The sequence below is a fragment of the Anoplolepis gracilipes genome, chromosome 1, assembly GCF_047496725.1.
Source record: "Anoplolepis gracilipes chromosome 1, ASM4749672v1, whole genome shotgun sequence".
Lineage (NCBI taxonomy): Eukaryota > Metazoa > Arthropoda > Insecta > Hymenoptera > Formicidae > Anoplolepis > Anoplolepis gracilipes.
Window position 1 is genome coordinate 14,964,583 of NC_132970.1, and position 16,083 is coordinate 14,980,665.

Genomic DNA, 16,083 nt, shown 5'->3' on the forward strand with positions numbered 1-16,083 from the left:
CTCATAATCGCTACAAAACGTTCTCGATCGCAGCATTCAAGTTTCTCGAAATTATTCAAATAGAAATTGTCGTGGATAAAGGTTGGATTGCGCGCTCAGTGAAAACATCGCGAAAGGATTTAACAATCTTACGAGCACATCACTTTTCCGAAGCAAACGAATTTAGGACGCGAAAATATATGAATTTAATGAAATATGAACGTTGAGTGATCAAACGATCTAAAAACATATTTTTTTAATTCAAAAATATTGGTCAATTTTTAAGAAAAATATTAAGTAAAATATATTTTACTTAATATAGTTTAAAACAAGTTTTTTGTTAGTAGTACTAACTTTCCCTCTTTGCTAGAGATAGTCAACAATTATTACTCCTCGAAAAATCGCCCTGAGAATGAACCTCGGGCCTTGAAAATATCCATACAATTGTGAGCTATTCCCTCGACAAGAAAGAAAAAGGCTATTTCTGAAAAACGCCATCCTCCTGGCACAATAGAACGAAGTGTATTTTAGCTCATTGCGACGGTCGCGACTCCGTAAACTCATCAGACAGTTCAACGGGCCGAATGATCGCCCCGGTCGTTTCTCCCGAAATCATTTGCGCTATTTTTTTCGTTGTCTCGACTGTGTCGAATTCGGTGCGGTCACGAAAAAGGAATCCGCTCGCGACCCCGAGCGGCTCTTTTACCGTTTAGATCCCCGACTCCATTTATGTCGTTGTTCGCATATACACGACCGAGTATTCCGACGATACATTCAGAAGTACTCTCGGATAAAAGGTCGATTGACGATCCTAGCGGCGTTCCCAGAATCGTTCGCAAGTTTGTTTCCGCGTCTCGAGCCGAGAGTGTCCCCCCCGAAGGATGACGATACTTCCGGTATTATTCGGCACGTTCGCGGTTTTAATCGCCGCCCAGGATACAACGAAAACCATGATGTTCCCGCCTAACGGAAATGGCACGTCTTTGGAGATGTCCATGGGGAGCAAGCCCATCGAGCCGGCCCATCAACCGGATATGATGACGCGGGCAGTCCCTACGACCCTCATGGTGCCGCCGCAGCCGCAGCCGCAGCCGATCATGCCCTCGGATTACTTTTTCCCTAGTAAAGATTTTTCTATTTTAGTTACGCTAAGACGGTGTCGTTTGATCACTTATCCTTTGTGCGAGGCTATAATCGAGCACAACGTGTCGCGCTTCGGTCGTCGCGTTAGCGCTACAAAGCCGAGACATCATTTTGGAATTGGAGTGTGTGTTGTTCGTACTGCTTATAGATGCGAGGAAAATAACGTGCGTTTCAAGCACAACATTTGTCTGTAGTTTCTTGGAAAATTGGAGTTCATTTAGAAAATAAGGATACACATCCCAAACCGTCCGATTTGTATGAAAGTAATTGATTGAAGAGTAGCTATTTAGGAAGTGATATTATGAAAGCAGTTGAAAAACATTTGATAGAATTACATAATTCGATATAAAAATTTTTTTTTTCCGAACTTAAGAGAGTAATTTCCTATAATTTCCTATATTTTTTTATAAACATGACTCTGAAATTATCAAATTAATCATATTACAATTTTGAGAAATTATTGCAATTGAAGTTACAAAAAACCTATTTTCGTATATTTTATTATGTTATACTTATGGTGTGTGATATATTATATAAGAACTTTTAACTCTGCGATCTTTTGTCAAGAAATTGATCATTGTGAGAATTTATTAAATAAATTTCAATTAGATTTATTTACATTTAAAGATTTTTTAAATTCACTAAACAAAACAATACTGATGTCAAAATTTAAAATGTATATATTATTTTTGGCAAAAATTTGGACATTCATTTGCTATATTAATTTCATCATTTTTAATGATGAAAAATAATTATTTCTTTTTTTTTTAGTAAAATTGTTCATTTAACATATTGTAATATTATAAATTATAAGTATATGTATATATAGCATTTTTAAAATTGGATTCGTCGTATTCTCGGAGCTTCCATAGTATGTGTTTCAAAAAATGTTTCAGTGCCCCATACGTTTCCGCATCATAGAAGCGAAAATATGCCGTACGGTTACGAGTATCCCAACATTGGATATCCAATGGCGCACTCGATTGACCACTCCGTCGTTCCTTCATCGAAACAGCTTGTAATAGTCAGTTTTATTGGTCTCCTACTGCTTTTGGCGATTATACAAAACACGCTTAGCTCCACTAAACGAAAAGATGCGATAATGGACCTGTTATCATCCAGGCAAAAACGGGATGTTTATGCTACGCAGGATTTTCATTCAGTGGTACGTCATTTTTATTTAATGTTATTAATTTAAATCCAATAAAATTTGATTTTAAAAATTTAATAAGAATTTTTTAATTAATGTGTAATTTAAAAAAAAAATTCTTGTATAAAAAGTTAATGAGTTAAAGTCATGTATATCTTTGCAACAGTATATTTTGAAAATAATTATATATACATATACATATATATATATATAAAGGAAAATTTTTATTAAATATTTTTCTTTAAAAGAGTTCTTTAAGAATTGTTTAAATTAAAAAAATAAAAAACTCGTTGTAAGTTGTAAATCTCAAGTTTTCTTGAGGTTTATCAAGAAAACGAGTCTGAAACTAATTCGATCGCGAATATAACAGAGTAAATTTGCCGAAGACTTCAAAGTTTACTCACCGTGATGAAACATTTCGTTCCTGCTGGTTGGGTAAAATTGCTGGGATAAATTATGAATTCCAAACTGGGCGGCAAAAATTTTCGTGCGTCGACGATAGATTAAGACTTTTCGTAAACTTTCAGACACCAGAAGAAGAGGAGATTCTTAATAACGATGCTAGAATACGATGCATACAAAGGACGATCTGTCTTGAGAACCGCAAGCTCTTTAGAGATTTAGGTGCGCCGGGCAAAATGTTGGCGAAGCACTTGACGTAAGTTTTGTTGTTTTATATATATATATATATATTTTTCAACATTGCTCGTTGCATTTTGAAAATGCTGTTGGAAAAGTTTAATATTTGAAGAAAAAACATATTAATAAAAAAATTGAATGTAATTTATAATTTCATATAATTGCATCCGATAAAGATGTTTAATGAAAATGTATGTAATCATATCCGCGTGGATACTCGCTAAAAATTCACATCATTATTTTTCGTGTAGGAAAGATATAGAAAATTCATTCAAGTCACCTTCAGGTTGGGATCGTCTTGTGAGGGATGCAGGAGCAGCGGGAATTCGGGGAGACGATTGTGATGTACTTTATAGAGATTGCGACATTCCAGTAATGAGAAAAATGCATAAGGTTTCAGACAACGTCTTAATAGATATTAAAGATCGTGATAAATTTAATTCAATTCGTTAGTTGTCGAAAGAGCTAGAAAATATCATTTATTTATACTAATTCCACTTTTCGTATAAACTTCGCAAAATGTCTGTAAATTAACTTATATATATTTATTGTTTTATATCAAAAAATGGGAAAATAATATTTAAAAATTAATATTTGTCCTTCTTTACTGTAGACAAGAATGTAATGTAATATCGACTAAATTAACTAATTGATAATACATGTTTTTAGCAATATATGTGCGTTCCTTGTAATATATTATATATTGTATTATATACAATAGTTTTATTATATAAAAGCCTGGGTGAATAAAAAAAGCTGGTGATATTAATGACTTTTTAATTTTTTTAATTACAATATGCTGCGTTGCATTGTTCTTTATCTGCTACAAACATCGACATCTAGCATGAACTATTTTAGATAGCAATTCGCTATGGGACACACTTCACTTACACACTCTTTCTTTTTCTCTCTCTCTCTCTCTCTCTCTCGCTCACTTTATTGGAATTATAAGAAAATATCAAATATCGCGAACAAAATGGAGACATCGATCGCGTCTTCGGCATTTTGTGTGTTGGCCTGGTTTCCTTCCCCCACAAGTATCGCCCCTTCCTGTCAGCTAATTATACAATAACGCTTCCGATATTATCATTAACATTAAGGCATTATATACTTATAAGTTTTGTATCTCAGTTTATGTGTCAGTTATATGATACGCTAATGTGTCATAATACGCTGAACGCGTAAAACTTACATTTAAATAGACGTGAGATCGCTTGTTATAATAGTCCAGAGGGTTGTATTACAAAACCCTACTCTCTAAAGTAGAAGACCCGCGGTTGTTTTAAAACGCGTAGTAATATATCGTGTGTGGGTGGAAGCAGGTTCGTTGGAAAAAAAAAAAACAAAAAAAGTAGAGTGTAAGTTAGAGGTGACTCTTACAATCCCCGCTTTTGAGACAGATTGGCGAGGAATATTTATTATCCCTCTAAATCCCTTTAGTCTTAGCTTATTGTTAGAATGCGTCCAACCAGAGTTCTTATAAAACGCAAATTCCGCTATTTCAATTTCGATACGTCCGTAAATAAAACGCAGTCTGAATTCCTCATTACGCTTTTCTACTATTTCCCATTACGAATTTATTCGAAGCAGCATAATCTCTGATTTTATACTCTGTTTCGCTACTATTCCTACAACGTTGACCGACCGTAGGTGGAATCTTGGAATGCAGCCCAGAGCTATTTATTATAACAATTTATTTAACGCATGCGTTGTAATTGTTCCAAGAATAACGAGATAAAAAAGGGTATTAAGCGAAAATTTTACGTATATTTTAATAATCAGAAAAGTGACAAATAAAGAATTTGTAAAAATTTGATATTCTTATTCAACGCATGCGTTATAACGTACACGTTAGAAGGCTCATAACGAGTGCTTGCGTAATACAGAAAAATATTCTTTGAAAGACACTCTATGATATAAAATATAATGGTAGAAGAGCCAATTCGAGCCAATTCGCGGATAATAGAGAAAAATAAGCGTACACGTAATCATTTGACAATTATAAACATCTTATGATGCCTCGATTCTCTTTAAATACCCACGTCTCAATATACGGTGGAAAAATTAAAATGAATTTTACACAATCATACGAAATAGCAAGAAAATGCGCGATACAACAGTTACAAATTGTAACTGGGAAAATAAGAGAGAATTACTTGAATACATTATGATTGGAGGTCCTACCTTGTGAAAAATCTCGACGTTTCTTCAGATCACGTGAATTCCTTGACTTCGATTTTTATTGCTCTCATATATGTTAGTCAGGCTGAAGAGAGCCGCAACATTTCTTTCTTTCTTATACACATTACTCACGAGAGAAATGCCGAAAGGTTTTCTCATAATTGTCAGTACGTGACGCTGTTATGCGTTCGACTCGAAAATTGGCTTCTCGTTAGCTTCGGTTTTATTTCGTAGTCGCCGAGTTTTCCGTATTCGTTTTAATTTTATAAGTCATTTAGTATAAAATTGGGTTACTATCTATAACAGGTTCTTTACATCGTCGTTTTACATCGTTATTTTACGTATTCTATCTCAATTTCCTGCTTTTTTTTAACTTTTTATTCTCATTTTTTAAATCTTTACATTCCATTTTTATTTGCAGAAAATAGGCCCACTGCCTTAAAACACAAGAACAATAGAACATATGGTGACATTTACGTGGCTGATCTCCAAAGTGATCTCGAAATATCGACGAAAAATTTTCAAACGAAGAATTTTATCATTTTCCGTTCTTTCGTCTTAAGAAGAAAAATTTAGAAAAAGAATTTTTAAAAATCTTTTAATTAAACCGAGATTAAATCAAAATTGATAAATGACGTTTCAAACTTTGCTTTTTCAGCATGACAACTGATTACACTGTTCGGCATCATTTTTGTAATACAAGTATGAATAGTAATTTCTGACATATTTTTGCCTGCCAAACACGAATCCGGTTTTAAAATTTAGCTTTCATTCTCGAGATATGAAAAATTATATCGAATCGAACCAAAGTAAATTTTACAGCTAAAAGTTGATGCTTTTGCATGGAAATAATGAAATAAAATAGAAAAATATAGTACTATAATGCTATAAAAACTCTCAAAATTATCGTTTTTATCCTCTTTGACGTTGTTTCTCTCAGAATTGTAACGTGATAGCTAAATTTTGAAATCAGATTCGTGCTTAGAGAGTATAAAAATAGTCTGAAATAATTATTTACACTCGTGTTACAAAAAAAAGTCAAATTTTGTCTGACAGTGTTATTTTAAAATACAATGAAATCGAGTCATAAGGCAAATGACCCAATATTTGATTCGCGATATTAATTGGTACATTACATATCAAGTATCGTTGAGATAATTAAAACACAAATTGAAGAGAGAATCACTGAACCACTATTATGTCATGTTCAGCCAAGAGATGATTCTACATAAGAATGTTTGCCCAGAAATAAATTTCGATTTCTTACGCTAAATAATTAACTCTTCTCTGTAGAAAAATAAATTTTTTTAATCAACATAAAAAAGTGCAGATTGATGTTTCAGTTAATTTGTACCAAACCTATTTATCTGGTTTTTTCTTGTTTAAAAAATAATATTTTCGGAGATACTCTTTTAAACATTGACTTTTTAAAAGATTAAACTTGTCAAAAATCCATGTCTACAAAATCGTAAGCAATGAAAAGCCCTTTTTTCTTTCAATATACCTTTGTAAAAAATCAAAATTTTATATAAAAAAGACAAAAATTAATTACTATATATAAGATTCTTAATATTTATATATAAGAATTATCTTTTTTTAGTATGCAATTAGTATGCATATATATGTATAATTTACAGTTAAATTTAAACTAACTTAAAAACTCTGATAACTCTTATGGAAATATCGCCGCCCGTTAATTAAGGTTTTATGTAAACGATTAAAGAAAAATAATGGCTATGTATATATGGTTGTTCCTTCTATCTCGATTATTATCTGCAATTGTTTGCCTTTCGCAATTTTGTCAAATTTTTTTTTTCTCACACGATAATATAAAATATAAATAAAATAAACTATATTCAATTTAGCTAATTTTGATTTTTTTATTTTCTTGTTATATTGCCGTATTTATTAATAATTCGAAAAGAAATAGGCGCAATAATTTTTCAGATTTTATCGATCTATTTAAAATATCTTCGAGAAATATTTTCACATTATCGTTAAAGTTAAATATCCCCAAATTTATTAATAAAAGCAAATTGCAATCTCAAAACGTATATACGTAATATTAATACATACATTTAAATAAATGTAAAAGTAGTGTTTAAAATTTAATAGTAGTAAAGAGATAAAAATAGTAATAATAATAACGAAAAAATATGAGACGTGACAATCTTTTAAGGTGTCCTGTATCACAAAATGTTGCCTATTCTGTGAATGAATCTGATAATATTCAAGAAATAATAATAATGTAATAATCAAAAGAATATGTAGGCGAGAAGTGTGTTCTGGAGGTAGCTCAGTGGCAGAGTGGCTGTCTATTGAATGGAAGATCCTAAATAGGATTTAATAAGATCAAAATTTGTCGAAACGAGTAAACTTGGAAAATTTATATATCTGAATATTAAATTTTTTTCTTTCGATGTAGCCCTATTCTATTTAAACCATCTGTATAATCATACAAATATTTAACTATAATCATAACTGTGTAAATCATATGCAATCGTACAATGTTATGGAAAATCACTAATGTTTTGGAATTTAAAATAGAAAAACGAAAAGGAAAGAATCTATATTTTCTAGAGCCTAAGGAATCTTATCTACGTTTAAGATGGTAGTAAAGGACGAATATAGGTCGAAGTTGCTTAAGATAGAGGCTTTTAATAAGTGCACGAGCCACTACGACGCTGATATCCCAGATTCTACAGTGTTATCAAGGATCTTTATACATGACAAAATTACAGTAGACGCAACTGGGCACTCCATTTTGATGGAACCACCATGAATTCTTTAATCTCAGCCTTTGAGCATGAAAATCAATCATATCGACAAACATGCGACTTTGAACACAATACTTCTCGAAGAAAACACTGTACGTGTAAATGCAATCCCCATGACTTTCCAAAATAATTAAAGATCTAAAGAATTCGAAACAATGACAATACAATCAATAATTAAAATTAGACAAGATGAATTTATCGACAATCTTGAAGCATTCTGTAATTGCGCATAAATTTGTTTGATAAAGTCACGAATCAAAAGCGTGACGAGAATTAAGGAAAAAGAGGTCTAACAAAAATCTAATAACGAATTCGGTTACCGCACTGAAAGATAGGACGTTAAAAGCTGTTATATAAGAAGTTATTTAAATCTAATAATATACATATACATTTTTAATAAATAAAATCCAATAATTGATTCACTATTTATATTGTATATTAAGTTATTTAGCAAAACATTAATTATAATTATCATTATTATAAGTTTTATCATCATCAAAAGTATTTATGTTATGTCATTTTACATTTTAAATCTAACAATCCATATTACACAGCAATAACACATATTAAAGACTGATATATGAAGTGTTTAAATGTCATGACATAATATATAAATATTTTAATAGCAAAATAATAATGTATGTTTTGTTAAAAAATAACAATATTTCTTGTAATTAAATTATTTAAAATACTTTAATTACTTAAAATGTATATATTATATCTTTTTATTTATTGTTAATAACTTCATGTATAGCAGCTTTTAATATGCATTAGTGCGGTGTAAAATGAATAATCAAATTCACTAGAAAAATAATTCATTAAATATAAAAATATTAATAATTAAAGTATTACACAATAATAATTTCTATAGATTATAGTATTAATGTTATAATAACGATACGCAATAATCAAACAAAAATTAAAAATTAAAAATGAATAATTATCAAGAAGTAAATCTTAAATATTCTATATAAGATATTTCATATCTTATGAGTAAATTGAAAGATAAAATACAAAGTATCTTATAAACTTTTTGATATTTTCATCCTTTAATATTTTTTTACGTAGAATGACTAGAAGAATACGAATACTTGTATATAGATTAAGAATTACTTAAGAATAATTTTATATTTGAAAGAACGCTGAATTTTCGAAAACTTGATCTTGATTAAAAAATTATATGTGTTCTTCTGAATCAAATAATTTCTAGTATTTTTATTTTCCATGTTATCGAAAGCAATGACGATAACATAAAATCAAATTAACTGATATCATCCGCTACTATCGATACACTCGGAAATGTGTAAAATGAGATTATTTGGTTCAAGAAGAAGCAAATATATTATATTATAAAAATTTTTCGCTGACGCTTCAGCATTTCGGTGATTATGCGTGAAATTTTAAATTATCGCGTAAATAGTTTATTTTTTATGACATAATCCACTAAATTCTAAATATACAAAATACATGTTTTATTTAAACATTTTGATAGGAAATAAATAGAAAAATAGAACACTGAGATTGTAAAATATATTTTACCATATGTAGTATTTTTCATATTACATCTGTATTATAGTATTTATCATATATTAATAAATAAAAAATGCTATTTTATGTATAATATAAAAAATTATATCAGACATAAAACTGCATTTTCTATTTATTATATACGATAAAGTGTATTTTTTTATTTCGATCACTTTTCTCTATTTGTTTCCTATAAATATATTTCAAATTAAATTTAAATATTTTTTATTAAAAAAAAAAAATATGCGTAGGTTCTAGATAAAAAAAATCATTTTTAAATTATTGTTCTAATTCTTATTTAAAAAGAATCAAAGTTTCCTTACTTATAAAAAAAATCATGAATTTATAATTTAAGCTATTTACAAAATATACAATTTATTTACAAAGTAATTATAAATTATAATTATTTTTATAAAATTTTGATTTCTTAGAAAAGTATTAATATTTTATTTAAAAAGTAGCAAAAACTTTCTATCATTTACTTCTCAGCAACTTTATAAATATCATTTAAAGTCAATGTTAAAAACATAGCTCCGAAAAAATTTAAGAATTTCATAATCGTTTGGTACATTTTAATTTTAGAATTTTTTAAGTTCTATAACGTATATCACGAGATGTTTACAATTTCGAAGAATCATTCTTTCTTCTGTTCCAAGAAATGATTATGTAAAAAGGTTAATTATTCCTCAAGATCTTTTAAGAAAATTTTATCTATGTATGTGTAGGTACTGTAAGATTTTTTGAATGAAAACTAAATTGTGCATTGAATAATTAATCCCTGATCGAATATTTCATAGCATAGCAATAGTTTCATAGCATTTGTGTGTATATATATATATATATATACACACATATATATATATATATATATATATATATATATATATACACATATATATACATGTACATATAATTATGTAATAAGAAAATATATATAAGAAAATAATTCCTACGAAAATCTTTTCTGTTGATGTTTATTCCCGCTGCTAATATTAAATGTTGTTACATATTATAAAACAATAATGTATTCTACAGCAAATGTCGAACTATTATCATGAGAATCGAAATTGATTTCTGGACTATCTAATATATATACGATAAAATTCGAAACTAAAGCAATAACAATGCGGAACGAAAGAGCGGAAGGAAAAATTAATCGCGGATACCAAAGGTATCCACCAAGCGCACTCACACATGCACGCATGCACGCAATGAACATCATATATGTCACGCATACAGATGCGCACTCACACTCACACTCATTCTCTCTCTCTCTCTCTCTCTCTCTCTCTCTCTCTCTCTCTCTCTCTCTCTCTCTCTCTCTCTCTCTCTCTCTCTCTCTCTCTCTCTCTCTCTCTCTCTCTCTCTCTCTCTCTCTCTCTCTCTCTCTCTCTCTCTCTCTCTCTCTCTCTATCTCTCTCTCTCTCTCCCCCCCCTCTCTCTCTCGCTCTCTCTCTCTCTCTCTCTCTCTCACTCTTTCTTACATATCTTCCTTTTAGATTACTAGCGCACTCAATTAAACTAATTTGTTTATCCTGTCAGATTAAACTAATAACATGCTAATTATCGTCGCATTATACATCGCATCATCAATAAATTAGACACATTTGTCGAGGCAACGTAGTTTGCAAGGGCAGGGTGGGCAGGCAGTTCGCGGAAATTAATTTTTCGCGAGAGCCACGCGAATTTTGTTGGAACACTTTCCGCAGCGCATGCGAACGAATCGGATGCTCTCGCGATGTCATTATTAAAACTTCGCCTGTAATTATTATTGTGCGCGATCGATCGATGTAAATTAAAATCAGGATATGATTCAATATCGTTATCCTTATAGATTTTTTCATGCAAGTAAGCTTCAGATGAGAAGCTTACTTGCATAAAAGTATAAAATAGAATACTTGTACAAAATTTATTTTTTTTTTTATAGAAAAAAATTATATACAAAACAAGAAAATTACATTTTTTCTATATAAATGTACATTTTTTTAAAGATAAAGTAATTTAATTTACTGTTTTACTTCGCCGCATTTTCTAGAGATGTGATATCATATAATTTAATTATATTTTCAATCATATTAAATCATAAACGATTACTTTAAAAACAAATAAAATAAAAAATTTTATCCGATCAAGTGATTTGATGACACTGATTTCCATATTTTAAGAAAATATATTTCAATTAAATATAAACTTTGGAAGATCGAACTTTAATTGATGGATAACAATCATTAAAGAATTAATATGTTTATATATCACAAATAAAAGTAATGATTGAAAAAAACAATATTTTAAAATAATCTCTATTAGTCATACTTTAAAATATATATATGTATATATATATATATATATATATATATATATACATATATATACATATATATATATATATATATATACATATATAGGGTGTCTCATAACTAACGAGCCAACGCTCGTGAACGGATAGAGTACAGTGAACTGAACAAAAAAGTATTAGGTTATTTTGCGATTTTCCCAATAATTATTAAAATATTAATTAAAAACGCTTAGCAAACAATATTATACATATCTACAAGATGTCCGGTAATAATCGCCCCAACTCTCTAGGGCAGATAGAGCAGGTCAAATTGAACGTAAAAGTCCTGTATCATTTTGCGATTAGCACAATTATTGAACTATTAATTAAAAACGCTCAGGGTATGCTGAGCGCTATATGCGGCGCGCGCTCATACGCTGAGCGTTTTTAATTAATATTTTAATAATTATTGCGAAAATGACTAATAATTACAGGACTTTTATGTTCAGTTTGACCTGCTCTATCAGCCCTAGAGAGGTGGAGCGATTATTACCGGACATCTTGTACATATGTATAATATTGTTCGCTAAGCGTTTTTAATTAATATTTTCATAATTATTGGGAAAATCGCAAAATAACCTAATACTTTTTTGTTCAGTTCACTGTATCCTATCCGTTCACGAGCGTTGGTTCGTTAGTTATGAGACATCCTGTATAATTAATGTTAAAATAAAATATATATGCACATATTATAATATTGTACATGTATAATTTTATCCTCGTCAGAAATTAAATCATAATTGAAAACCATCAAAATATTATTAAAAGTAAAATTACAAATTGATCTTTTTAAATCTAAGTGGATGCGTTAAATGTTCGTAGATAAGTCAAAACGTTATGGCGGCAAAATATAATGTTTCAACTCATTTCATTGTTTATACTAGCAATATACAAAACATTATTTCAGTGAAATTAATTAAAATCATAACTTATTCTCCTAATAGATAATAATTTTCGTGAAATGAGCTAAAAGATTACGAAAGAAAATTTTCTTTTTCTTCCTTATTAGAATTGCTTTAATGATCGATCGCACACAAACTCCTATCTTTCTCTCCCTACCGTAGAAAAACTAAAAACACAAATTATATCATAATGTCCGTAGATATTTGACTAACACGATAACGACGACCGAGTAATTAATTAAACTAGTGGGATCTGGGATCGTTACAGTAATAATATGTATTAATATTGATCATTAATAATAATTTTGTACAATATTTGCTCGCTATTTATCCTCTTTCATGCTTGGCTCGTGACATGCGTCCCTATAGGCAATAATTCATATAAAACAGTGTCGGTTTCAAATGGGTAGCAATAAGTATACTCTTGCGGAAAAAATCTTGCCTACCCAGAGTGCGCGCGCGCGTGCGCGCGTGTATTATTCCTTCCTCAATTTTTTTTTCTCGCGCGTGTATACAATGATACTCTGTATGCGAACGACACGTATGAATGAATGTACATCGAATCGCGAACGCTTGTTTTCTTCTATACCTCCCTCGCATGTACTTTACTTAGAATATGAAGTTCTTTTCGTATGCAAGATAGAGTTCCGTCAAAGAGAACTTTTTTCATCATTTTTTTCGCTAAAATCATCTCTCTGATTGCTGATAGAGAAATAACAAGCCCCTCGAATAGATTAAACTATCTTCGCACACGTCCTTGTCATTCGATCCGTTCGCGTTGCAGATTCGTGTATCCTTTGCGTACCTCCGTAACAAAACGGGAGGTAGCGAAGGCAAATTACACGCTGATAGACCACACTCTCGAATGTAGTGCGCTGTAGTATTGAGGACCACAGAACTAGTGCGATCAAAGCTCCCGAGTGCGAGATCGTGCATGTTTTAAAACATGTGGCGGAATCGTTTGTTACCGCCTTGCAGACCGCGATAATTGTTGGATAGAGCGATTCAACGAGCGAGCGAGATAAACTCATTCAAGGGAGAAACGTCTAACGAGACTTAGATCGGCTGACGAACAGTCGATGATAATTTGGAAGACGCGATCCGAGTCTCGGACGAGCTCAAGCAAAAAGTGCAAACGCAATAATGTTAAAAATCAAGACGAGATGCTTTCGCGAACTGCTAAATTAGGCTCCGAAAGAAAAAATTTACACCGAATGAGTTGGCGCGAAATGATTGTTTCGTTTGCACGAAATGGCGAACAATACTCATAATAAATCACTCTCTCGCATTCGGTCTGCCTGCTCCGCAGTTACAGATACAATCTTTGTCCACAATATACACGTACGTCATACAATATTATCAATATATATCTATATACAAATGTTGACGTAGCCGATGACGGGTGGCATTGTCTTTAATCTAAGCGACAAACGTAAGAGTTAAAAAGATACTAGGGACCAGTCGTAAGATTTTTGTCATGCTAATAATATAATAGTTACACACTCGCGATATAATCAGCATCATCGTCGCCCTCGTCTCATTGTAACTATTATGATCGTTATGACGAATAATCCGTGACAATTATAATCCGATATATCATGTAGCGTTACACTTGCGTATAACCTTTCCTTTTCTCTCATCGGATTATATTTAACTACATAGTGGCCCTCTCCATGACAGTTTATCAATTCGCGCGTTTGGAATAATTTGTGCCAATGCCCGTGTTCACTCTCGCTTTTCTCTTAAATATTAGTTAAATACATACTATTTTTCGCCAGTCATTACAGCGCATTAAAATCAATTAGACGTGTAGATAATTATCTTTTAGTATCAGTAGTAGACTTTTAGTAGACTTTTTGTTATTTAGTTTATTTGGAGACGTCTTTTTTAAGCATTCATTCACCACAGCGCGAGTTTCAGATGCTTACCCTCTATTTGTCGCGTTCCATCACTGAAATTCCTCCATCGCAGAATTCGCAATTGTAATGTCTAACATTTCGAACACTGCTAAAGAAAAGATTATGGCAGGGTTATACTTTTTTGTTCTCCTTTCTCCGTATTTCTTTCCCTCGTCGTCCTTTTCTGTTTCTTTTATATCCATCCATGATACACGCACACACCACTTTATTAGACCTAGCATGCTTAGAAAATACTTGAAAAATGAGTCTATTGGAAGGTGGCTGCCCGATATACTCACTATACACACTTTTTCAAATTGATTCAAATAATCATTCCACGTTTAATCGTGCGATCAAGGTCACATTTTTCGCTGAGTATCGTTCCTCATCGTAAAAAAATTTTTTTCTCTTCTTCTTGTTCTTCTTTTTCCTCCATCATTTTTTTATGTATATTTTCCAGCTTTCTTTTCTAACTTTCTTATCTAGCTTTCATGTCTCTCTAGCTTTTTTGTTGCTTCACCAGTTCTTCTGCTGCGACCGGACTAAAGCAAACCTGCTGTCCACTGTCGATCAATCCGTTGTAAGCAAATGACATATCCCTATCAGCCTCCCAGGCTTGATTAAGTCTAGTTTTTATTACTGGTCAACTGCTTGCTTGTAGTCTCTCTTCGTGTTTTTGCATAACCTTTCGTCTTCCTTCTCTGACCGCGCGTCTCCGAGTTCGCATAAATTGCCACATCAAATCGCTATATCGCGATTCTATTCATCAACGTTTCATACGTTGGCAAAGTGGATACTGAAGAAAAAGATCGTACAATATGCACATGCGTGTCGCATCTGTCGATGCGAGTACCATCGAAATCGCCGCTTCTCGGAATAATTCTAATTATCAATAAATATGTTTAATTCTATCGCGATATAGAATTGTATACGACATAAAACACAATAGTATCATCTAAATTCAGAATGTTTTCTTTTAAAGCCGCTTCCTTTTCTTCTGTTTGCCAACTGTATCCAGGTAAAGTCATCGACGATGACAATAACGATGATGAGGAGAATGTTGTTCCTCGTGACTTGTCCTGATAAGGGCGCCACGAGTTGTTATCAGTGTGGTATTCCGGCGTCGGTGTCTCAGCGTGTCTTCTCGAGGTACTAGACGTGTCTCGGCGCGTTGTCGCATGACCCGTGTCATCAGATTGTTGATCGTCGTGCGTTTAATTAATAATGGAGACGTGCGGTTAAGAGTTTGCTGTTCTTGGTGGCATGCGAGAAGATAACGGACGGTCGCGTAATAGTGGCAACGTTGCAACATGATGATATTCGCAATCATAATCGTGGAATCTTGAAGAGATTCACTCGGTGGTTACCTTCTGTCCCGGTAGAGCAGATAAGTTTTCATCGTCTGCGGTAAATTCAGCTCGTTGATCTTTTCCTCTAGTCTGTACTTTCCAATTTGCTGTCGAATCACTCTTCGACAAAGATCCATGAGAGGCAGAGGCTCGGCTGCAGAAAAATAAATGTCTAATTAAAAAATGAAACTTTTTTAATATTT

At 31.7% G+C, this 16,083-nt stretch overlaps 2 protein-coding genes across 7 annotated transcripts in view; one reads left to right on the forward strand and one right to left on the reverse strand.

The window, feature by feature from the left end:
* The first annotated feature begins 679 nt into the window (after positions 1-679).
* LOC140669713 (uncharacterized) lies at positions 680-3,389 on the forward strand. 2 transcript variants are annotated; one of them, XM_072899771.1, is made up of 4 exons: positions 680-1,101; positions 2,019-2,287; positions 2,800-2,930; positions 3,163-3,389. In XM_072899771.1, exons 1-4 carry the CDS (start codon positions 861-863, stop codon positions 3,362-3,364), a joined length of 843 nt encoding a protein of 280 aa, XP_072755872.1. In that variant the 5' UTR covers positions 680-860; the 3' UTR covers positions 3,365-3,389. The 2 variants fall into 2 exon arrangements, with proteins under 2 accessions (XP_072755872.1, XP_072755862.1); XM_072899761.1 differs by lacking the exon at positions 680-1,101 and adding an exon at positions 1,576-1,701.
* Positions 3,390-14,486: 11,097 nt separating this feature from the next.
* The window catches only part of LOC140669652 (protein gustavus-like), a 151,358-nt gene continuing 149,761 nt past the window's right edge, over positions 14,487-16,083 (reverse strand). For all 5 annotated transcript variants that reach the window (XM_072899671.1, XM_072899698.1, XM_072899683.1 and 2 more), the window contains one exon: positions 14,487-16,034. In XM_072899671.1, the coding sequence (XP_072755772.1) occupies positions 15,895-16,034 (140 nt within the window). In that variant the 3' untranslated portion in view covers positions 14,487-15,894. The remainder of the gene's footprint in view (positions 16,035-16,083) is intronic.